This window comes from Coturnix japonica, chromosome 1, assembly GCF_054131305.1.
Source record: "Coturnix japonica strain WE chromosome 1, WE-NBRP24, whole genome shotgun sequence".
Classification (NCBI taxonomy): Eukaryota; Metazoa; Chordata; class Aves; order Galliformes; family Phasianidae; genus Coturnix; species Coturnix japonica.
In genome coordinates, this window is record NC_140663.1 from 173251199 (window position 1) to 173276101 (window position 24903).

Below are 24903 nucleotides of genomic sequence, written 5' to 3' on the forward strand. Positions count from 1 at the left end.
CCGGGAGCTCCGGTTGCCCTGGCGGCGGCTGGGCGCTGAGTGTGGGCTGGGCTCTGAACGAACGCGGCCCACAGCAGAACCGAAGGGCCGGGAGCGGCGGGGAGAGGGGCAACAGCGTTGTGTGGGTGCTGCCGAGACAAGGGGGGTGGTTGTGTGCCCGGACTGGGGGGCGGTGGTGGTAGTTTAAGTTTGTCGTTTAAGTTGGCACAATTGGCCCCGTGAGGCAGATTTGGGTGTGGGTGGTGGCAGTGTGGGGGGTGGGGGGCTTCTAAGCAGCGTCCTGTGGGGTGTATGGTTGGGTAATGGGTGATCACAGGTGTTGGGGGACAGTGAGGGTGGGGGAGAGGCAGTTTGGGGCACGAATCTTATGAGGAGCATACGGTGCGGGAGGTGATTGTCCCTCTCTGCTCTTGTGTGGCCCCATCTCTCATACTGTGTCCAGGTGTGGAGCCCTCAGTACAAAAAAGACATGGAGATTTTGGAAAGGGTCCAGAGGAGGGCCACGAAGATGATCAGGGGGCTGGAGCACCTCCCCTATGAGGACAGGCTGAGGGAGTTGGGTTTGTTCAGCCTGGAGAAGAGAAGGTTGCGGGGTGACCTCATTGCAGCCTTTCAATACCTGAAGGGAACTTACTCCCAGGAGGGGAGTAAACTCTTCAAAAGGGCTGACAATAGCAGGACACGGGGAAATGGTTTTAAGTTAAAAGAGGGAAGATTTAGGTTGGATGTTAGGGGGAAGTTCTTCACTAGGAGAGTGGTTAGGTCCTGGAACAGGCTGCCCAGGGAGGTTGTGGATGCCCCGTCCTTGGAGGTGTTCAAGACCAGGTTGGACGGGGCCCTGGGCAACCTGCTGTAGTAAAGGTGTATGTTTGGTGGCCTTGCCGGGCAGGGGGGTTGGAACTACATGATCCTTGAGGTCCCTTCCAACCCGGGTCATTCTGTGATTCTGTGAAGGAACTGGGATTGTTCAGATTGGAGAAGAGGAAGCTCTCTACAGGTCCCTGAAAGGAGGTTGTGGTGAGGTGGGGGTCGGCCCATGCTCCAAGTTAGCAGTGATAGGATGAGAGGGAATGGCCTTTAGTTGTGCCATTGGAATCTCAGATTGTTTATTAGGAAAGAAAATGAAACCTCATCTCAGTAAGAGTGGTAATGCATTGGCACAGGATGCTGATGGAGTTAGTGGAGTCACTGTCCCTGCAGGCATTAAAGAGCTGTGTACATGTGGCCTTGAGGGACGTGGCTTAGTGAGCATGGTGGGTCTACAGTTTGCCTAGATGATCTTAGAGGTCTTTTTCAACCTTAATATTTTTTATGAATCTCTATGTGTGTGAATCTCTATGTTATCTCCATTAAGATAGGCTTACAGAGCTGGTGCTGTTCAGCCTGGAGAAAAGAATGCTCTGGGGAGAGAGCAGCCTTTCAATATCTGAAGGGGGGGGGCTATAAGAAGGAGGTAGATACATGCTTCAGCAGAGTCTGTTGTAGTAGGACAAGGAGAAATAGTTTCAGACTAAAATAGAGGAGATCTAGACTGGGTATAAGGAAAAAGGTTTTTGCAATTGGGTGTTGCACTGGAATGGGTTACCCAGTGAAGTGATGGCCCCATCCTTGGATGTAATCAAGGTCAGGCTGCATGGGGCTCTGAGTAACCTTATTGAGCTGTATGTGACCCTGTTCATTGCAGAGAAGTTGAACCTGATGACCTTTACAGGTCCCTTGCATCTCAAATGATTCTATAATGAGTCTGTATCATTGGTGGGCTGCCATGTAGGTGGTCACTGCAGTGAGTATCTGAAGTCACAGTGCTTGGGTTGGAATATATGGGAGCTGCTTACTTCTAAGAATTAGGTGGCAACTAATTAAGTGCACCAGTAACAATAGTGGGATTCTGTTAGGAGTTCAGCCTTATCATTTATTTGTTTGGGAGGAAAAAAAAATAGATTTTACCATCTGCAAATGGTTTCCTGCAGGTTCAATATGTTCTCAGTCCTTCTAAATATGTTTCCTTATCTCTTCTGTGTGTGTGTTTTCTCTTGTTTGCAAAACAGAGCAAATCTGTTATTGCAATATGTTCTTTACCTTGTTATACAGCTTGGAGGCCTGCTTGCTGCACCCTGCACAGGAAGAAGTCCATAAATATATCATTAGATCTCGCCTGAGACTTGAGTTTCAAAACAAGAAGGCTTTGGAAAATACTGCTGCTTAGAATGTTGTTTCAGTTTGTATCCAACTTTAAGCAGGGAAATCGATGATCCGTTTAGTAGAGATCATTTTAAGCAGAGATTGATTAGAAAAAAAGAGAAAGCAAGAGGCTGCTCCAGCCACCTTCAGTTTCTGAGGAAAATCAGCCAACCGAATGCTTCAAGTGGAAAGAATACTACTCAGTTAATTCTGCACTGGAGAGGATTGCAGGATCTTTTTTGTATGTAAAAATAGATCCTCCTCTTGTGGATTTCGAGGAAAAGAATTATAAGGCTCCAGACTCGAGCAGCTGCTCATATAGAGCAGGATTTTGTATTGGATGGATAATGTTAATAGGTTTTACTTCAGTCATGGTGATACTGTCACACAGGCGTGATTATAATGAGATTTAACAACAAATATTTTACTCACCTGTAGCAACCATTAAAACTGATCTGGAACTCTCCAGGAGTTCCAAGGTGCTGCTGGCAGGAGTTAAAATTTTCCACATTTCTGTGAATGGAATTAGCTCTATTTCTGACTGAAGTATTCAAGTGTTGCAAAAACTGTGATTGACAGCTTTAAGCAATCAACTCCGTGAGTGTAAATTTGTCAGCAGCAGCAGAGCAGACAGAATCTGTACAAGTAGTTTTCCAATAGACTGGGGGTAAATTTCTGGATAAAACACGAAGATATTCCAAGCTCTAAGGAGCTCTGTGTTGACCAAGGTGCTTTCCATCACCTTGCAGGGTGAGCATTTCTTTTACGTGCCTTTGTGCAGCAGGATGGCTGTTCTCAGCACCCTTCATCATCAGGCATCATGTACTCACCCAGGAATAAAAAGTCATTTTGGTTACAGAAGGCTGGCATTGCCTTACTTCAGGGTATGGTGATTAGATCAAGAAGGCATGTGTCAGTGTATGGATCGGAGTGCCTGTGTCAACAGTCTGGTCCTATTCCCTTGTTACTATGTTGCTTTCCATTATTCCCCCCCACCACCACCACCTTTACTGTGCTTATTTTAATAGGAAGAGTATCCAGCCTGCCGTGTGTTTAGTCACAGAACTACTTTGTTGCAGTCTTAGCTATTAGAGTGATAAACCAGCGTTTGGAAGTTGAACAGAAAAGCGAGTTTAAAATGGAAACAGGCTGTGCACTCTTTTTGATCACCGAGTTTCAAACTTCCTTTGATATTTACAGTATTTCAACTAACCTGGATTTGACATTTGATGATGTAGCTACTAAAAGCGAGGAATCTTCATAAGTGCTCTTTTCTTGTGACTATTCTATTTAAAATAATATATGCTACCCATTCCACAACTATTCATTGTCAGTTGAATTCTGAGGCTGGTAGTTGTGACAACATGCTTGAGGAATACTGCTGACACAGATATCCCTTCAGAGAGTGGTTTTGTTCCAGCTTTGACAATGAAAACTGATATCAGAGTTGCAGTGAATGGCAAATATTCATAGCTCTAGGAGAACAGAAGGAGAAGGAAAGAGATGCATATTAACAAGTGAACTTGGTGATAAAACAAGCCTGACAAAGAAACAGAGACAAAGGACTGTAAGAGGAACAACTGTTTGTTTGATTTGCAAATAATGTAAAGCAACCCACAGTAAGGGACGCAAGAAGTAACTAGTGATAGAGGCTCCGTTCACAAGCATATATTTATTCAGGACAACACTTCAAGATGTCAGAACATGGCACTGAATACTGACATGAGCAGGATTACTGCTGTCAGTAAAGCACCTCGTTTGTTTCAGGGCTGTTAAAAGCTTGTTATAAGTGACAAAGTCTGGTGAACATATCGTATTTGGAGGATCGTTCATTTATCATTTTTTTTCTTCCTTTCTGCTTTGCCCTCTCCTCACTTTAGATCTGATATCCAGCAGAAGTACATCAAAAAACATGGAAGAGAAGAACGTGCAACCAGAAGAGCAAAGTGCAGAAGCAGTTTTCCAGGAAACCCTACTAGAATACCTGTGAGTTTAATATATTTAACTTTCCACTCATCTAGAGTATATGAGTGAATAAAGCAGACAGCAAAGTATCCAATTCAGAGCCTGAACCAATCACCAGATGGAGTTTTGTGATTGTGTACCGTTTGTTTTTGTTCTCGTTTTGAGCTTTCAAGGCTATTTTAGAAATGTACATTTTTTAAACTGTGCCTCTACAAAATCTTCTCTGACTGCCAGAATAAATTCATGTTGCTAGATTATAATTTAGGACAATTCGTTTTATTAGAAAGTAAGAACTTTTTTTTGTCTGTTAATAGCAGATATTCGATCTCTGAGATTGCTCTGAGTGCAAGATCACATTTGACTGTCATTTCTAGAATCCCCCAGTGTTCACAGAGGTAAATACAGCCAGAACCTCTGGAGCTCCAGTTGGTTCTAGTGCAGCTGAGAGTGGATCACAAAGGAAATTGATACAACCAACATCCAATAGACTCTCAGGTAAAAATTCCGGCCTTAAGAAGCAGCACAGGTTGGGCAAACCAAAGAACAACCATACGCTGTTCTGGTGACACCTGTAGGAGTTTACAGGGTTGATGTGAAATTTGCTATTTGAATTTACAAAGAACAGAGTACAAATTTCCATAGTGAAACAGACCAAGTTTAGAGGAGTTGTATCTCAAATAAATAGTATCCAAAAAGGAAAAGTAATGTGATCCATTTTGCTAAGAAATAAGCAAAATATATTACTAGGCTGAAGGGAAAAAAAAGGTTTCTGATGAATTTGTTGTTGTGCATATTTGAACATGCAAGCAAACAACTGAGGAGTCTTCACCTGGAATGCGTGCTGTGTTGGCACATGATCTTGAGCTTCTAAAGCAGCAGCAGGTAAAAAAGGAATAAAGTTAGTTTTCTTTCTGTTTCTTTCCTCCCTGTCCTATTTTGCTCTCTTTATCCTTCTTATTCCTTCTTTGTCTTTGAAACTTCTAAATTGCATGTGCTATTTTATTGTGGAAAGCAGCATAATAACACATGTATACATCTTTCACATTCCTCTTTGTGATTTTTCCAGCACATCACATGTATTTAACTTTCCAGCTTCTTTTGCACACTGAAGGATGGCTGCTGTTCATAGTGAGTTTGTTATTTAGGAGGCCACAGCACAAAGCCAAGCTGTCACCTTTGTCTAATGAGTAGTACATTTTTGCTTCATCTAATTTCATATCAGGAGAACCTGAAGAACTCCTTGGAGCACTCTGACAAAAGAGCATACAAATCTACACATCTCCAATGTACATCTCTCAATTTCTATGTGATCCAAGCTTTGAAAAACAAACAAGAACAAGATAGTGATCTTTAAAAGATATATATATGATATATATGATGGGAAGAGGCAAACAAATAAACAAAAGTTAAGAAACAGTAAAAGATACTTTGATAACTGTAATAATGCCGTTTAAGGCTCCAGTTTGAGATTTATCTGATCTGCCTCTGAAAGAATTGCCTAGGCTTCCTCTATAGTGAGTGATGAGTGAAAAACATTTCTGGAGCAGAAACTATCTTGTCTTAAAAGCAATCTTTACCAAAGATCAGCTAATCCACAGCCCAAAAGGAGAAAAACTACTTCCTACTTAGTAGAACTGTAGTAGCCAAAAGAACATTGCTCTTTTACAGAGTTAATCATCCATCTGTACTCAGCTCTGGTGAGGCCTAATCTCAAGTATTGTGTTCAGTTTTGGGCTCCTCACTACAAGAAAGACATTGAGGCCAATGTGTCCAGAGAAGGGCAATGAAACTGTTGAGGGGTCTGGATCACAAGTCTTATGAGGAGCAGCTCAGGGAGCTGGGATTGTTTAGCCTGGAGCAGAGGAGGCTCAGGGGAGACCTCATTGCACTCTACAACTGACTGAAGGACGGTTGTGATGAGGAAGGGCTTGGCCTCTTCACCCAGGCAACAAACAGGACCCAAGGAAATGGCCGCAAGTTGTACCTGAAGAGGTTTAGATTGGACATAAGAAGGAACTTTTTTCTCTCAGAGAGTGGTCAGGCACTGGAATGGCTGCCCAGGGAGGTGGTGGAGTCGCTGTCCCTGGCAGTGTTCAAGAGTACTCTGCATGAGGAGCTATGAGATCCAGTTTAGTGGTTTGCTGTAGGTATTGGGAGTATGTGTGGCCTCAATGATCTTGTAGGTCCTTTCCAACCTTGTGATTCTATGATTGCAGCCAGGGATTCCCTTTCGCAGTATGAGCACGAGATCCAAACTTACATGGAGGTCCACACCTACATGGGAACTCTTTTGTTTTCTGTGCAGTTAGTAGACAATAGTATCTACCCAAATTATTCAATCAGTGTGACAGAAAAGAAGCACATGTAAGTAGAGTTCATGTCTAATCTAGCTTAACATTCCCTTCTATTTTTTGTAAGGATTTCTTTCTTTTTCCCTTCAGAATTGATAAAAAAGAAGCAGCGATTGATAAGGCTTTGTCTGATTTGAAAAAAGTGGAAAAACAGAACAAAGAATACAATGAAAGAGTAAGTGACCATACATCGTTTCTTTTCATATCACATTTTTGTTCTCCCAATACATTTCATACGTGGCATTTTAACCCAGAGATTCAGTTTTATTTTCTAAATCTAAATATTACATTTGCTACAAGTAGCCATTGCAGTAAAACTCTTGCATTCAATGAAACTGAAGTTAATGAATCTCTTTATCTGCTCAGAAATTACAAAGCATTGCTATCCTAAATGCAACCATACAAAATAGTAATAATAATAGAATAAAAAAGAGCTGCATGAGTCCAAATGCCAGTTTGGACATGGTAATAAATTTAAGTGTGTTCAGTGAAGGTGATTTTGAATGTAAGTGAGATCCTCATTAACTCACTAAGTATTTGTCCTTACTCTGCAGCAAATACAGAAGAGCAAGCCCACCTTTCACTAGCTGAGATTACTGTACCTTCTCACTTTACAAACAATCCTGCAATTATTCCTCAAGCAAGCAAAGAATAAACTTTTAGCATAAAGAAGAAGAATTAGAAGAATTATTTTTGTCAGTAGCATTAGCAAGTCTAACCTGGTATTGAGATGTGCGACCTTCTTTGATTCAGTTTTGAGGCAATGGAATTGCACACTCTAGGAGACAAATGAGAAAGAGCATCACACAGTTATCTAGGTTCAATTTGTAGCAGTGCTTGATGAAGAGACACTTTATTGTGGATCAGCAGTGTTGCTGGAGTTGGTTTTAGAACAAGGCTGTATAGCTGGAGATCACACCTGAGCAACACTTGGACATAACAGTCCAACATGAAATCTGAGAACTGAAAGCAGCGAGCTTTGAGGGTAGGTATATACATACAGCCACCAAATGAAAGGAACTGAAAACTCTCAAAAATCCTTAAACTAGTTCATGTGATCAAACAGTGTTGCTTGCACTTCCCATAGCAGTGAAACACTGAAACATTCTCTGTTCTTCCAGTGCCTGCTATTTCCACTGACTTTGGAAATACCCATCTATTTCGTTTTCCTTAGTGTTCCTTTCAGTCTTGAAGCCTGGGTTGTATTTCTCTTGTGTAACACAAATCCTTGACTATCAGTGGAAGTGGATTTAGCTCTTTTCTTTGCAGACATTTGTAGGCTCCTGTGGTTATTCACTCAATTTGCAGCTAGTTCATGGTCTCTCAAGGACTTCTTCAAACTGTAGGCTATACAAGATACTTCAAGGCATGCTTGAAGTGCTATTTATTGAGCTCTTTGGGCTCCTATCATACTGCTTCTGACTGGTTTAGTGTTAATCCTTTCAGAAGTGGGGAATGTTTGAGACTCTCTACTGCTTTGTTATTGGTTTGGCTGGTATGGTTGTTTGCTCCTTTATCCTTCGGGAGAAAACAGTCATTTCAGATAATTTTAGTGTCTCTTGAGAGGGTCATGGTCAAGAGGATGCAATCACAGCTGTGAAATCTGTAGGTATGACTCTCTTGTGGTTACATGCAAGTAACTTGATTGTCTGATGATGTTTCTACATGAAGGCGTTAAATTCTCATGAAGAATGTTGAAGTAATTAGCTCATGCATATAAACTATGTTATTCAATTGATCCACAAAAATACTTTCTTACTAAGCAATGGAGGACTATTCATGTGCTGTGCCGAGTATATTCAGGCAGCCATTTGTTTCTCATTTCCTTGGGGCAGACATCTTCAAGTTAGAGAAACTTCTGGAACTTGCAGATTCTCCTCTCCCCTCCATGCTTTTCAAACATAAAGAATAACTGTTTAGCTGAGTGTTCTTGTGTTCCATCCTGGCACCGGTGCAGATCCAACATTTCTTCATTTCTTTACTTTGTAACTTTGAAAACAACATGGAAAATGTCTCAACATGTGTCTTTCCACCTGGTGTAGAATGACAAACTGAAGGAGGAACAGCAGGCACAAATCAAGCGTTTAATAAGAAGAATAGAAGAAAAGGAGAAAGAAAGAGATGCAAAGGAGGTTGTAACTAGGGATGATGTGGAAGCATCACTGAAAGAAAACTGGCAATATGTTAAGGACAAAGAACAAATTCTGAAAGGTAAATAATGGGTTGTGGAATAGTGGTTTGTAGTTTACACAATGGGAATTACACAGATTTTCCTTTTTAAACAGATTCTGTTTCCTCGTTAATAAGCAGCATTTAACCTTTCCTCCCCAAAATTCAATTGTGAAGGACCTGTAAGAAAATCTAGTCATTAACCAGAATTAAGAATCAGTGGGAGCGAGTCTTTTATAGAAACAAAGTACCAGACTTCTTGTGATGTGTGTTGCTGTGCAAGTACAGCTTCATATTTTTCATTGAGTTGAAATTCGTGAAAGCCCTTTGCACTGGCTCCACTGTAAGACTGAAAAATGAATATTGATGTCAGCAAGAAGGGCTGCTTGTGGCTGCTGAAAGTTGTGGCTGCCATCCCTGTGATTCACAGTGGGAATGAAGTCACATGTGTCTTCAGTTACACTTCAACGAGAATTGTTGTCTGCTTGGCAGAAGATGATCTGTGGCTTTTTTTTCAGCAGTGATGCTGGCCCTTGGCACTATGTGAGACCATCATGTTATAAAGTGCTGTAATGTAGAAGAATCTCTCCCCATTCCCCGGTCCCAGTGCCTTTATTAAAGAAAACAATGAAGTCAAAAGAATTAGAGAATATCAGCTCAAGAAACTGGAGATGAACTTGTCTTCCAATGTTCTTATCTTAATAGACATGCGACTCCAAACAGAAGAAACTGACCAACGACTTTCAGTAAAGCAGAGTGAGAGGGATTATTGGTTGGAGTACAAAAATGTAGGAAGTAAAACGGATGCCAACATGATTAAGAGTCTGAAAAAAGACATCAAGGAAGTCAAAGATGAGTTTCAGAGGGTTGCAGGTCAGTTTATATGTAGCGTAATGAAAACCTTCTAAATTCTTTGTGTATTGCTTGCATGAATTAATGTGATTATGATTGAAACTCAGGAGCAGAGGGAGCTGTATGGGCAGTGGTTTGAGCTGTGCCTCTGTTTCCTAATCTTGTGCTGAGGCCCTGCAAAACTGCCAGCTGACATCCAGAAATCCTGGCAACTCTTTCAATATTGACACAACACTGCGATTATTTAAGAGCTTATATATTCTGGTGCTGAGTGCTTTATAAAGCCATTAGATTTCTTTATTACTGCGCTATTTTAAAATCATTTAAATGTTTTGCTTGTGTGTAACCCATGCTCCTAACAGGAGAAGGATGTCCTGATTTTCTTCCTTTACAACCCGTTCAGTATGCACGGCCACAGCCAAGCAGCTGCTAGTGACAGGCAGTGACACTCTAACTGTCTGTATATTCTGTGCCAACCATTACCAGGCATCAGCTACTGTGGACAAGAGCCAGCCTGCTACATTTTTGCCTCTTGAAACATATTTTACTGTGATTAAGATCTGCGTTATGTGTTCTGCATTGCCGAATGGCTTGTCAGAGATCAAGGTTTGTATTCAAGGAGAGGCTGATATTTTTTATTGTGTGTTTTCCCTCCTCTCAATCAATTGAAAACTTTGCTGTACAGCTGCTGATATATAAAATGAAAAAGAGAATAACCCTTATATATAGAATGCCATAATGAACCTGTAGAAACATTCAGTCTGGTCTCCTGCATATCATAGGATATAGAGCCAAAAACTCCTGGCTGAACAGAGGTGTATTTATTGAAAGGCTGTCACAGAGATACATATAGCACTCGCCTAATTAACATACAGAAAAATGATGCTGTGATGAATGTTAGCATACTGTTTTACTCAGCTTCCTAAAATCAATCATGTGGCTGCGGTGTACTGTCTCCTAGCCTACAAAAAATACATCTAACAAGCATCCAGTCTGATGCTGCAGCAAATTGGGCTTGTTCAGTTCTCAAATTTGCAGCAGGCTTAGGGAATAAGTGTAGGTAGAGTGGTTTCTGTCTCTGTGGTTACCTCCGAAAGCCCTGACACTGGCATCATTCATGTGGTCTGGAGATGACACCGTAAACAGAATTACTGGAGGGCAGAGGAAGCGAAAGAAAGCTTTACATATACGTGAGGTCTGGAGGAAAAAATGTTCCAGTGAGACATAGGGAAAATAGGCTCCACAGAACAAGTGAGTATGTCTGAACAATTCCTCCTCTTCTTATTATCCCAAAGCATCTCAGATCATTCAGACGTCTGAAACAATGAAAAGTTGATTCAATTATAGCAGGTAAGTACTTCTAGTTCTTTCTGCCAAGTGCAGATGGTGGATTGATTACAGCAGGCCAGCTTCCATGGTGTTAAATTAAGAACTAATGCAAAACTCATGCACCTTTCCTATTCAACTGCTTTTGATTTCACAATGGGTCCATGACCAGACACACACTGAAAGCCAGGTCAGCAGTAAGTAGAGTGTCTGCAACACAAGCACAGAGATAGGCAGAATTTTAAGCTTCTGGAACAAGTGTGAAATGCCTTCAAACAAATTTGCTTCAATCTCATTAATTCTTCCACAAGCAGAAAAAAAAAACTAAGCAGTAGAGGGCTATTTGAAATAGCACAAAAACAACTGAGGGGAAGGACAAAATAATTAAACAGTAAGTGACTAGAACTTGAAGCCAAACTAATTCAATTAGATATAAGACACGCTTTCTAAATAAGGAGCACAAGTAATGATGAGAGCAAATTATTGAGGCAATTGTCACATTCCCTTTTTTTTCCTGTTGTCAAATTAGAACCCCCTGGAAGACTTTGGTAGGTCGGGAAATGTATTAGGTTCTGTAGGATGGCAACTGAAAAAAAAATGCTGTGCCAATCCAGGTGTGTGAGATGATCTATTATGGTTCTATATGTAAAAACTAAGTTTTCTCAGCATGTCTTGTGCATCGTTCCAGGAGATCTGCTATTGAGAGAGTTAAAATTTAGCATTAAGATAAAAATATCTTACTAGAGAATTACATTAATTTGACCTTATTGCTCTCTATAACTTCCTGAAGGGGGGTTGTAGTGAGCTGGGGGTTGGCCTCTTCTCTTGTGTAATCAGTGATAGAACTAGAGGGAATGATTTTAAGCTGCACCAGGGGAGATTCAGGCTGCACATTAGGAAGTATTACTTCTCGGAAAGGGTAGTCAGGCATTGGAATGCACTGCCCAGGGAGGTGGTGGAGTCACCGACCATGGGAGTGTTCAAGAAACGTTTGGATGTGGTGTTGAGGAATATGATTTAGCTGGGAAGTATTGGTGATGGTTGGACTAGACGATCTTCTAGGTCTCTTCCAACCTTGATAATTCTGTGATTCTGTGATACAGAGTTAAGGAGCTCCTGCAGTTGCTAACAGAGAAGTGCAAGCTACTTCAGCTTCCTAGTTTTGTGCTTAATACTTACTATTCTTTGGGTTTGGAAGGACATTGTCTACGGACAAGTTAGCTGCTCCACAGGATGGAGCCTAATCCCAATTCAGCACGTGTTGGTGAATGACAAGTTCCTGCTTAGGAACAACGTTGTCTTCAGGTTATGATTTCAGGTTTTCTTTTCTGCTTTGAAGGATATTACAGAAATGCTTTGAAAGAAATGAAAGAAGAGAATGATAACCTGGTTGAGATGCACGTGAAGAAAAATAAGGAACAGGCCCCGGAGGTATTCCTTCCTTTTTTTTTCCCAACTGTGTTACAGTTCTAATTTATGCACTCTGCATAAATAATTATTTCAGTTGGAATTAAGATGTGGTCCTTATCTGTCAAACTGAGAGCAAAATAACCTGTTAGTGCTCTTACTGAGTGTGGCACTGCTTGTCACACATGTGCACCATAATTAAATTGTACCAGTGGCTCATTAGCACAGACCTCTACAAGTTTATGTCACTTGTCAGATTAGTGCTGTCTCAACTGTGACTTTACTTGTCCTGTTGTAACAGCCAAAGGTTTGACAGCTTGAAAACAGGAAGGTTTGAGCAGGAGTGGGAACTGGGCAGAAACTGATAGAGAAACAAAGAAATTCTCCTAATTCAAATATAGGAAACTATAAGATATTGTCGTGTAAAGCGTGTAAAGGGCTGGATGATAGAGAAGAAACAGCTGGTCTTGTGGGCTAAATCTGCCTGTAATCCCTCAGGGGATGTTACAGCCTGTTGTGATGATGTTTCTTAATTATTTCCTGCTGAACAGCAGAAGGTTCTTCTTTTTACTGTACAGCACTGTCAAAGTCCTGCCTTCAGAGGAGATGGTTTTAAATTGTGTTTTCTCAGAATGCTGTAAGATACTTAGACAAAAGCAGCTGCAAAGAAGTTGAAGAGAACGTGTGGCTAAAGGAAGAGGTAAGAAGATCGCTTGTTTTCAGTTTATCATGGCAGCTCAGGTTTGAAATGCAGAGGCTTACAATGGTAATTGTGTGCAGGGATACAAATACTCTGAGCACTTTTAGAGGACAGAGGAAAACCACTGTGTAGAAAGGAAGCTCTAAATGGGAGGTAAGAAAGAAATCCTGGAGTTTAGGACACTGAGGAGAGTCAAATGCAAATTGTGCATAACTGTAATTTACTACTCGGTAACTTTTATACTGTTCTGTCGAGGCAGTTTAGAGCTACATATTAGATATATGTAACTTTTATTGTCAAGGAAAATCTTTCTGTGAGCCAAACTTATGAAACCGATTTTTCCGTGGTGAAAGTTTGATTGTGTTTGTTCCAGCCATTACAGATTCTTCACTGCAGTCAAAACCAAAGTAAGAGATTGGAGGGAGAAAATGCCCTTCCCCATCTTTGCAACTCAGAGTTTGCAAAAATGGAGGAAAACTTGTTTGGAAATTAATGGATGAACTTATTCTTTTTCATTACCAAATCAACAAATCTTGAAGGGGTTCTCCATTTTACCTACTGGTTTAAGGCACTTGCCATTATGCATGGATATGGCTTTCCCTCTTCGAATTAGCAAACTCTGAGCGCACACCTTTAACTTTCCAAGGAGGGTGTCCAAGCCACAGTTTCTGTGGCAATGAGGTAGTTGTCAGCAGAAGGGAATGAACGTTTTAATCCGTATAAACAAACGGGAGCTTGGATTTATGTTCCATCACCGAATGAGCACGTATTGCTGGAGAATTCCATTCCCTTTGCTCTGCCTCACAAGTTTTATACAATATTAGGCTCTGCCGACAGCAGAGGTCCACTTCAGAGCGCCCTTCTGTCCTGGCAGGCTCTCTCCTCAGTCTTGAGGGCTGTGGGTTTGTTCCCTCTCAAGTAGAAGTTTTCTGTGTTATGAAATACTTTCTTTTGTTCTTGGTTTTCCCCGAGTTAGTGCTCTGCATTGTTGTGGGAAGCAGAACTATTATCAGTAGCTTTTCCAGTCCTTGGAATTCGTTCATTCTTTTGCTTTTGCTTTCCCTATACAAATAAAACATTTTCTTTAAGGCTGATGGTTATATGTAGCTGGCAGACGCTTTCAGCATTTTCTTTCACACAGAATCACACAGAATCACACAGAATTACCCGGGTTGGAAGGGACCTCAAGGATCATGTAGTTCCCACCCCCCTGCCTGGCAGGGCCACCAAACATACACCTTTACTAGATCAGGTTGCCCAGGGCCCCGTCCAACCTGGTCTTGAACACCTCCAAGGACGGGGCATCCACAACGTCCCTCGGCAGCCTGTTCCAGGACCTAACCACTCTTCTAGTAAAGAAGGATATATATATCAAGGATATAAAACAAAAAATTCAGTTTTGTCAGAGTTTACAATTTATATATATATATATATATTTTCTGAACCGAGAAGAGAGTTACAGGCACACACTTAGCATGGCTGCCTCTGAAGTGGAATGAATTTGGGGAACACAGTCACATTATTCCATCATTAGGGTGTTGCATCAGGCTGACACAAAGCTGTATCACCTCACTGTGCCAAGCCACATCCTGCTATTGCTTCATGTCCTGCCAGTTTCACCTTTTTTAATTGCTAGAAGAAATGGGAAGTAGTTTTTCACTGCAGCTTTGGATGATTATAGCTGGGTGAATTAGGCCTAGGTGAGAAAAGAAGTATTCAGGTTACTCAATACTGCTTTTATACATGTGCACATATGGTTTTGGAGAGGGTATCCATTCCACTAGACACTGTGTTTCCTAATGAAGGAGGTAAGTTGTACTTCAGGTAAGTTGCAAGAAATTGTGGGAACTTGAACAACTGGTATTCTGTAGGCAATGTAACTGCATTGCAACATGGGGTGATTACCATCCAACAGGAAGTAACACCTGAGTTTAGTCCATGCAGTGGTTAACCTGGACTGAAAGCATCATTAATTCTGGGTGAGGAGGCTCTACGTGCAAATGTGAATTGGACAAGGAACACTTGCTGAGAAAGAGCCTGAATTTGCCTCTGCAAAGAATGTTTTTCTCTCTCCAAGTTCTGTTGTGAAACTGAAAAAAACAACAAAAAAAGACAAATTCAGTTTCTCCCAGAACAATCTGGCCACATGAGAAGGCTCTGCTAGCAGGGCTGCATTGCCACACGTGTGCCTGTGATCAGGGCTCTGATGTAGGAGAACCAGAGAGACCTCAGACCTCTCCTCTGCATGAAAATGTGTCAGCACCAAAGGCGCAGTGTTGCTGCTTTCATCCTAGGCATATAGAACTGAGACACTCCATACCCATATTGGAAAGCTTTCCTACTACCTAAAATCACCTTCTGTTGTTTTGTGTTTTTGTTTTTTTTTTTATTTAATTGTCTGAAGGTTAAACTGTACCGAAAGAAAGTGAGTGATCTGAAAGCCTCTGTTAGGCTCCTGGAAGAAGAAAATATCAGTTTAGTGAGAAAACTGATGGATAAGAGAATTCAGAACCTCAGAGTACCCAGGTAAAATGATGCCTTCAGACTCAGAAGTCATTATCACTTATTAAAATCAAGGCCTACCTCTATTTAGGCTTTCCAGCAATGAAAGCACTGTAGTTTTTCTAGTTGTTTGGGGTCTGGATTTGACTCTGGGTGGGACTTGCATCTTTAAGGGACAACAGTGACATTGTAACCTTCCAAATACCAAAACTTGGGGGAGAAGGTGAAATATTTCAGTGTAGTTAGGTCTTTGTAGTTTATTACTTTCTTCTAATGGAGGTACAGTTAGGGCTTGAAATGGCTTCTTTCTGCTGTCACTGTCTCTGACCAAGTGCAAGTGGTGGCTTTTTTCCTTTATTGCTGGCAGAATGTTAAGGGATTAATATGCAAATATATGAGGCATTGCAATCATGAGTTAAATAGATGGCACATAGCACTGGACACAAGTAAGGAAGAGGCCTTGGGCTGAGTTTCTCTATAGAGGTATCTGTAGTATTTATTTCTTTTATACTTAAACCACTGAACTTGTTCCCTGTGGAGCAATGAAGTTACCCTCAAAATGTCCTTACTAATGGTAACGCACAGTGTGACAACAGGAATGGCCCCTCTTCCTTTTCTAGCCCCAGCTCAGGGATTTCAGTCCTGCTGCACAAAAAAGTTCAATGTCTTAAAACAGAATTGAACATTTTTCTCTCCTCCAAACTCTGAACTGCTTTTAAGAAAGAGCTGCCAGCTGCGGTTCCAGTCTTGGACTGACTGGAGACGGTAACATTTGTTTTCTTTTAGCCTCATGGACACAGTTGAAGTAAAGCACTAAGAACAAACAATGAGCAGCATTAGCTGCTAAGCTACCTGGCTGCCTATGTTGCATTTTTAAGCTATTGCACTGTTCTGCATTTGTGGTTGAGCAGCAAACGGCTTTCAGAAAGGGCACTGTCCTCCCACCCCCAGGCACTGCACCAGCGGGTTTAGAGAGAGAATTCAGACTGCTAACGTGAGTTTCACCTCTTTTTTATTTCATAGGCATTTGTTTCTTGGTCAGGCAGCTGGCCTGCAAGATGGATCTCTCCAGGATGAAATTAAAGCGGAAGAGCATAGGGAGCGCTCAGGTAACACACGTGCCAGCAGCTGATAAGAACTGATAAGTCACTGGGCATTTAAAAACTGCTTATTTCTGCCTGTAATTTCCCACTTAAATGAATCCACCACAGTAATGATAAAACATAGTTTGGATTAGCAAGGTAAAACAGAACTGGTAACATAGGTTTATAATTGAAAGCTGTATTTAGATTGAACATTATTACTCATAGAGCTAGCCAGGAGTTTGGCTAATAGAATCAGCCATCTTTTACCAAGACGTGATTCATTTCTTAATCAGCTCTTTACTGATCTATATCATCGTAACTTCATTATCATATCTTGTCCCGGGGAGGACACATTGGCTTTCACTTGCTGTGCACCTTGCAGTCATTCAGCTCACAGAGCTAATCTGAAACTATTCCTTAGCAAGAACAGGTGAAGCTGCACAGAGCTCAGCCTGAACTTCAAATCTTGGGCCCAGGGCTGGCTATATACTGGTAGGTGTGGATTAGATACCTGCTTGCTTTGACAGGCTCAATGCTGTTACCTGTGCTGTATGTTCATAGCAGTTAGTGGAGGAGCTGGGCTCACGTCATTTGACATTCTCTGTCAAGAACTGTCATCCTGAGAGTTGGGTCAGCTGCAAATGTGAGCTATGAAGGGGGAATTGTAAGTAGAATAGCTTTGTATCAGGAACCTACCTACAGAGAAACAACTATTTCTGCTGTATTTCCTATTTTTTAAGTATTCAGGGCTACACAGTGAGCTGTTTACTACGTCATGCTGTTGAGCCACATTAAAGACTGTAGGCAGTGCTGATACTGACCATTAATTGTGATCTTCAGAAAGTATTAACAACTACATACATCATTTTTGTCTTCATAAAGCCAAGACTGATGGAGGGGAAACCCTCAGGAGAGCCATAGTCCCCTGTCAGAAAACAAAGGCCTTTCCAAAGGTTCAGCACAAAACAGAGATTGTGAAATCATGGGACGGTGATGAAGAGCTGCAAGAAATGTCATTGACTCCCATTCTTAACAGCTTGTTTGAAATTGAAAGAGATTTCCAGGTACGAGTTCGAGTATTTGGGCCTTTCACTGACACAGCGCATTTCAGGGTGGAGCACCGGGTTCCTTTCTTCTCCCTGACTTTGGCTCTGTGGTGCTGTTCCTGCAGCTGGGCAACTCTGGTGCACATCAGCCTTTTCTGTACCCGATTCACTCACTAACCCAGCAGAAAAGCCTGCTTATTTTTTTTCCTCTTCTCAAGTGTTTTCTGTTGGGTTACTCAACCTCACTGACTCAGAGGTCTGGAGAACACCAAAGCCAGAATAACTGTGGTGCAGCACATAGCTGGACTCAGACCTCTTGCCTCCGGCAGTAATGAGCTGTTGGATTAGTTTAATCCTTCCTACAGAACTAAGTACGGGAGCACAGTTTGGTCTGCAGAGAAAGTGTTATAGTTGAAAACCTGCAGGAAAATAGGGCAGCAGGGCTGCCATCTCCTAAGGTTAACTGGCCTGTAGGTTCATCCATCAGCTCTGGAATCACTGAACGCAACAACCCCAGGCCAATGACTTGACACAGTTGATTTTCAGAGGAAAGATACTAATTTCCTGAAGAACTGCCTCTTTTCTATGTAATTGCAGAATAATAATATTCTTTCTTCTTAAGGAATACCTAAAACTGGGTCCTCTGGTGTCAGATCCAGTGTATGTGGTTGGAAGATCCATGCCTATTCATACAGAAGAAGAAACATCAAGCAAGAGCCGCCTAGAGTGCGACTATTCTGGTGAACGCAACAGACACATCACACTGCAGATGATCAAGGCCTTATCTGAAGACAAGGTTGGTTAAAAATAGACAAGCTGGGTTGTTAACACAGAAATGTAACATTCTTGGTTCGGTAAAGATTTGCTCTGTCCTTCAAGGAAGGAGTGGATGTTGTAGATGCTATTTTTGAAAGCCTGAATCATCTGCACATTGAGGTTTAATTAGAGGCAGGTGGAGAGCTGCTTTCCTTAGACACTGAGGAGACTCTTGTGCATGCCCTGGCCTTCTCAATCCAAGCAGCTGCATGCATAGCTAATAAGTGATCTGAGCTATTCAGATCTCCTGGTCCCTGTTTGTAGCCTGTCAAACATGGGATGCCACCTTGAGCAGACACTGAATGCAGGTCACCACCAAGTACAGACCTGTAACAAAATACTTTGCTAAGTGAGAATCCAGGTTAGCCAAGCACGAGTCAAATATTGTTAGAAATTAATTGTTTGAATCATTTTATCTGTCTGCATGGAAAAAAAAAACAAACAAAATCTACTTAAGCATCTTGCAATTATTGACAATTCATTTTAAAATCTGGAAAACAGCATGAAATCACTTATTTGTGTGTGTCAGCCTTCATCTTTGTGGTGTGTCTGGGTCTGTTACATGCATCTCGGCACATTGATTCAATGAATTTTTCCCCCCATTCCCACTGTGTGTCCTGGACACAATGCAGTGACTTCCCCACAGGGCAAATAGCATTGCAATGTCTCACTTTATCCCATGCTTCAGTGCAACCATTTTTCACCCTTTCCTTTACACCCAGCAGGTGTCTCCTCGAGCCGAAAGTGCCTGGAACTGACTGCCATCTCCTCAGCAACCTGGCTCTCAAAGAAGCATAGGAACACAGGAGGAGCCTTCGTCTCAGACTGAATCTCCCTTGCATTGCCCAGTAAACACTTAAATAAGTTTGGATGTGTCTCTGCTGTAACCCAGTTGAGTTACTGCTAAGACTGAACCAACCCCAAACATTCATGTGGCCAGAGAATGTGGGTCCATGCTTGCAAGGTGCTCATGTTTCCAGCTCAACAGAAGGCTCCCCTTGGCTGCTGTGGCTTTCTTTGATTGAAGTGCAAGCTGCATGAGACAGCATACTTGAAAAGGGATTAGTTCTGCTCAGTGGTCTAGCTTTCCATTTAGTCACAGAATTAGAAGACGGCTTATGCTGAACAGCTTTGCTGTTAGAGGAAGGCTTTGCCTTCTTCCCACCACTCCCCAAAGGGCATTTACATTAATGTAGGGCTTATGTCCATAATCCACTGCACTTTCTAAGACCACATCAAGTTGTACCTCAGAAAAAAAATAACTTTGCATCCTGAAATCACTGCTGAGGATTTCACCATGAAGCCTGTGAGGGTGAGAGGGAGTTACTAAGAAATCTGAAACATGTTAATAAGGGCATAAGCCACAGGCAGCCTGATGCAAGTGCCTTCAGTGAAGTGTCTCACATCCCCTTGATTTCCATAGGCTTTGCCTTTAAAAGCCAGTGTGAGGCTTCTACATGGGGAACAGCTACACCTTTAGCAAAAGGGCATTTACAGGTAACTTGAGTGATAGTGTGGTAGGTGCAGGATCCCCAGGATGAAGCTCAACAAAACCAAGCACCAGGTGCTGCACTTTGACCACAACAACCCCAGGCAACGCTACAGGCTTGGGGCAGAGTGGCTGGAAGACTGTGTTGAGGAAACAGACCTGGGAGTGTTGGTTAACACCTGGTGAGCCGTGGGCCAAAAGAGATCAGTATTCTTTGGCAGTGTGGTCACCTTTAAATTCCCAACACTCATAAAGAGTTTTTGTTTTACTGTGAGCATGTGGTAACCAGGGAGCTAGGATTGTTAAGCCTGGAGGAGGCTCAGGGGAGACCTTATTGCTCTCTATAACTTCCTGAAGGGAGGTTGTAGTGAGCTGGGGGTTGGCCTCTTCTCTCGTGTAATCAGTGATAGAACTAGAGGGAATGGTTTTAAGCTGCGCCAGGGGAGATTCAGGCTGGACATTAGGAAGTATTACTTTTTGGAAAGAGTAGTCAGGCATTGGAATGCACTGCCCAGGGAGGTGGTGGAGTCACCGACCATGGGAGTGTTCAAGAAATGTTTGGATGTTGTGTAGAGGAATATGATTTAGCCGGGAAGTATTGGTAATGGTTGGACTAGATGATCTTCTAGGTCTCTTCCAACCTTGATAATTCTGTGATTCTGTGAACCATGCCAGAGCTAAGAAACACCCAGCCACTAACTGCCTAAAAAAGCAAAACAGAGCGGTGTCTATTGCTCATCTGTATTCATGCAAGTGATTTCTGGAGGTGCTTACCTCAGCATCATGCTGGGTTGAACCCACTCTGAGCAAGTTCCCTGCAGGGGAAAGCAACTGGATTACACTGCTTTGTAGTGCGGCTGTGTAACAAGAGCTCTCCCCTGGGCTGCTGGGAGGTTTGCAGCCTCTGATGCAGGGAGGTTATGTAACAGCGACCTCCCTGCAGGTGCAGACCTGCACATATTGAGAAACAAGGGCACAGGACTTGCTCTGCAGCGCTCTTCTCATTTGTTTGCTTTCTGACAGAAAGGGTGCTACCACACACTGCTTCTGTGGGCTAAAAGGAGCTTGCCAGAGTAAGGTCAAGGCTAATGGACTGAAAAGCTACACTAGAATGACAGGCAAGGAACAGAGAAGCTAATGGCATTAACACCGTAAGCCTCTGATGGTTTAGAGCTGAGCAGCCCTCTGAAAAAGACTTTCCTTTGGGTTTTGAATCCCTTTGAGCAATTGCTGTAGCTGGCACGGGGAAAGTCCAGCACACACACTGAGCAAAGCAGAGATCTACACCATAGAGATAAACCTGAGACCTCCGTTCTTCTCAGACACTGCAACCACAGAACTACAAATACATGCTTGCGGTCAACACATTCTCATTGGCATTATCAGCTTCTACAACAGCATTCAAGGAAGTTGTTTGTTCCAAAGCTTCCCAATCTTTGCTTCAGGGAATTTTATCAACAGAGAACCAAGAAAAGCAAGAACTGCGTTATTCAACTGATTAATTACCTTGATAAGTCACCTCCCACAGGTGAAATGGATGGAGCACTTCCTCAGCCAGGGAGGGTGGCAGTGACAGCACAGCTCCAGAGCAGCCTGTATGGGAATCTCCCCTCGCTCCTGCCCAAGCCAGAACATCACACACAGATCTGCCCTTTCCCTTCCAACTCCGTTTTTTACACAAGAAAACATCACAAGTTTCATCAGGAATTCACAGCATTTCCTTGCTGGACAAGTTCAGTGGAAGATGTCAGGGCTGTTTCTGCTCTCCCCGCTGCAGCATGAAAAAGCTACAAAGGTCAAGTCAGAAGACTGCCAACAGACCAAGGAGAAAGCTCTTATTTACATATGATCTTATTAACATCGATTCTCCTGTAGTCAGAGCATTTCCCCTCTGCCCATCACATTCTCTCGTCAGCCTCCTGCTCCCATCAGCATTTACCATCTCTCACAGCGCTTTGGCACCTCATTCTCATTTTTCTGCCGCAAGCTTTATCCCCATCATGTCATGGCCTTCAAGCTGCAATTCATTTACATCTCTCTGACATTTCTACCAGCTCTGAAGAAATGTGCTTCCCATCCAACAGGAGTTTCACCCAGTGCTCTTTGCTGAGGGGCTGTTTGGCAGCTGGAAGCCCAACAGCTGCTTGGATGGAGCACCTGATGTCACAGACAGTCACATACAAATCAGCTGTAGGTACTTCCCGAGGCACTGTCAGCACCAATTTATTGCATGCGACCAAAAGAAAGGGGTGAGCGTGCCAAACACTGCAGCAGGCTGCTCAGAGAGCTGGTGGATGCCCCATGCCTGGTCAGTGTTCAAGAGGCACTGAAGAATAAACTGTAAGCAACGTAGCAAAGCCTCCATCAGGAAGGTGCAAACCTGGACAGCATCTGTGCTCACTAACAGCAACTGTGAGTCAGTAGGAAAGGATAACAGGGCAGCATCCCCACAGCACAGCCCCAAACCAGCATCGTTTCCAACCTCTGTTCTACAGCCCCAGAGGGATCAGAGACCCCAGAACTATGAAAGCAGATCTACCTCGGTCAACAGACCCAACAGAACAGACCGGAACCACCGTCATCCTCCTCCTGCAATACAGTATGCAGATGTCAAATGCATTTGGTATTTTATTAAGTAAACAATGCAATCATCAGTGCACATTTTCAAGCAGCAAAAGAAAAGCACCCCAGACGTTCATACCGTAACAAAATTCTGTGGAAGCTGCATTTTATTTGAAAATCCACCCATTTTTGCTAACGTACATTTTAATATTTTAAACAAAAATAGAATCTGCAGAGACAATGCAGCAAGTATGCTTAACTCATGTACAGAATTGCTTTCACATCACCGACTGTCCTTCGGAAGGCCCCTCTCTACCCAGAATTAAGATGTATTTACACAAAGCACCGATCAACAGCGCTACTTAAATTCTTCATTAACTAAACTCCAACTCGACGGCTGTCAGGAGAGGCTGCTTCCCCTTTTTTTTGCTTCGCAAAGGTATGTGATAGAAACATGGCACTCACCACACGAAAAGGCTTCCCCCCCCCACCCCGACACGCAACACCTCAACTGGTACAGAGAAGGAAAGTCTTAAAGTGAAAGCAATTCCTCACATTCATTTTGGAAAGGCCTTATAATGTCAAATGTAAAAATAATGACATGCCAAGCACAAAGCAATTAAAGTTCCTTCCCAACGCACTAATGCTGAATTAAAAATGTAGTGCTTCTCCTAGTCAGTTAACTGTTCCCTTGCAAAATCCTAGGCACAGAATTGACTATAAGGATTAATGCATTTTACAGCTCTTCCCTAATTCCCATATATGCTGAGAATTCATTAGATTCAGACCTTTAAAATATTTAGTGCTCTGTATGTCAGCTGAAAAGCATTCTGAATCAGATTCATTCTTTGTGGATAAAAATCAGACATACTGTATACATCCATACTCATTTTCATAAGGAGGTTTTGTTTTCTTTTTCTTTTTTTTTGATACAATATTAATGTTAAATTGATAATCATAAATAAATACAAACAATAATACATAAGGAATGTCTACTGCAAACTGAATATATAATTTTCTTAAAAAAGTTAATTTCCATTACTGCTGTGCCTACGTTGGTGAGGACTGAAGAAAAGGTAACTGCAGAATTAAGAGTTAGGATTGGACCCTCCCATCCCCACAGAGTCTCGTTTTGCGTTACGGTAAAAGGACACGTCTCCGTTCCACGCTTCCAAACACCAATTGCTAATCCCAGAAACACAGACTTCTCTTTGTACGTTAAGATTTATGGGTATTATTAGAAGCTGGAAATATCGACCTTTTAGTCACCAGGACAAAACCAGGATCTCAGCCCTGACTCACGGCAAAGCCTCGGGTGCTGATGCTTCCCTATGGAGTTGTCCCAGGGTCCTTCATTGGTCTTCATTTCACTGCGTCATTCTGTGGAACAGGAGAGCTTGACAGACTGAAGTTGGTTTGTTTGCTTTATCCAGGAAGTGGGGGCTTTACTGGCGAGCACATCAATTTGGAAACGTTCTTCTCTCTTCCATCTAACAGTTACATAAACTGAATCTGGAAAGATTAGAAACCCTCATGTTAACGCCCAGCAGGACCAGGAGCAGGATTTCACTACAAATCGTGCTTTCTTCAAACACTTCCATTCTTCAAATGCCCGAGATCCCCCACAGCTCTGAAGTTTTCAACAGAAATAAAGAAGTTCACAAAACGAAAAGAAAACAAAAAAAGCCATCAGGATGTTTTTTTTCCACCTACAGCAGCCATGAGCATCTGCTTGATTTAAGCCATTCTGTCCAACCAAACAACTTCTCCATGCAATAAATGCTGCCAGCAGCAGCACGGTAACACACAGACCAGTGTGGCTGCATTGGGAGCCATGGCCACGTTTCAGCTGGATCCAGAGGAAGCACCCAAAGAAAAGCAGAACGCTCTGTATGACAAAGGCCTTCTCTTGGCGTCTTCTAGAATGATTCCATCTTCTCGCTCATCATGTTACTCCCACCCACCCCAATACAAACAGGAGCAGAAGAAAAACCCCAGTGAGTGTCTGCACCGGAATTGAACCCCTGCACACACAAACCAAGCACCTCCTGCATAGCTGGGCATCTGGTGAAGTGCATGAGCAGCCTGCTGGGAGCAGGGTGGTGTTTGCTGCTAGCAGTCAATAACAAACATGTCCCTGATGAAATGGAAAACACCAGGTGGAACCAGTTTGTTCCCCCTAGCTGCAACACAAAGCCCTGCGTGCCCTGGCTCTTGCACTGCAGAGAGGAGCTAGCAAACCATTTCCAATGAAGCAAAACACTGCTTGACTTGATCAGGTCTTTAAGCTGTCAAGTGCACTAAGTTTCCAAGTCACTTCCACAGTGCTTCCAATTCAGCACGACTGGTTTTTATTAATATATCTTATAGGTGTTTTTTAAGAAAATAAAACTCCGATTAGAACTTTTAATCTTGGTTGTACATCACAAAACCAGCACCTCCCCAGAATAAT

At 42.4% G+C, this 24903-nt stretch overlaps 2 protein-coding genes across 23 annotated transcripts in view; one reads left to right on the plus strand and one right to left on the minus strand.

The window, feature by feature from the left end:
- Window positions 1-23440, plus strand: CCDC83 (coiled-coil domain containing 83). Of its 4 annotated transcripts, none has more exons than XM_015852434.3 (12): window positions 1-121; window positions 4062-4167; window positions 6588-6672; window positions 8540-8708; window positions 9372-9539; window positions 12184-12275; window positions 12883-12951; window positions 15356-15477; window positions 16477-16562; window positions 17421-17602; window positions 18207-18380; window positions 19126-23440. In XM_015852434.3, the coding sequence occupies exons 2-12, from the start codon at window positions 4094-4096 to the stop codon at window positions 19156-19158; spliced, it is 1254 nt and encodes a 417-aa protein (XP_015707920.2). In that variant the 5' UTR covers window positions 1-121; window positions 4062-4093; the 3' UTR covers window positions 19159-23440. The 4 variants fall into 4 exon arrangements, 3 of the variants coding, with proteins under 3 accessions (XP_015707920.2, XP_015707919.2, XP_015707921.2); XM_015852433.3 differs by having other exon boundaries at window positions 19123-19287; XR_014942268.1 differs by lacking the exon at window positions 15356-15477 and having other exon boundaries at window positions 19126-19287.
- PICALM (phosphatidylinositol binding clathrin assembly protein) overlaps window positions 22500-24903 on the minus strand; it is a 60912-nt gene continuing 58508 nt past the window's right edge. For 18 of the 19 annotated variants that reach the window (XM_015852414.3, XM_015852412.3, XM_085536551.1 and 15 more), the window contains one exon: window positions 22500-23963. In XM_015852414.3, the coding sequence (XP_015707900.2) occupies window positions 23949-23963 (15 nt within the window). In that variant the 3' untranslated portion in view covers window positions 22500-23948. The remainder of the gene's footprint in view (window positions 23964-24903) is intronic. The other variant, XM_085536553.1, reaches the window with a different exon arrangement.

Bases quoted from the DNA above. Each gene is read 5' to 3' on its own strand.
- CCDC83 (XM_015852433.3), top strand. From the start codon at position 4,094: ATGGAAGAGAAGAACGTGCAACCAGAAGAGCAAAGTGCAGAAGCAGTT. The intron at 4,168-6,587 runs GTGAGTTTAATA...TTTTCCCTTCAG, and splicing joins GAAACCCTACTAGAATACCT to AATTGATAAAAAAGAAGCAG. The intron at 8,709-9,371 runs GTAAATAATGGG...TTATCTTAATAG, and splicing joins CAAAGAACAAATTCTGAAAG to ACATGCGACTCCAAACAGAA.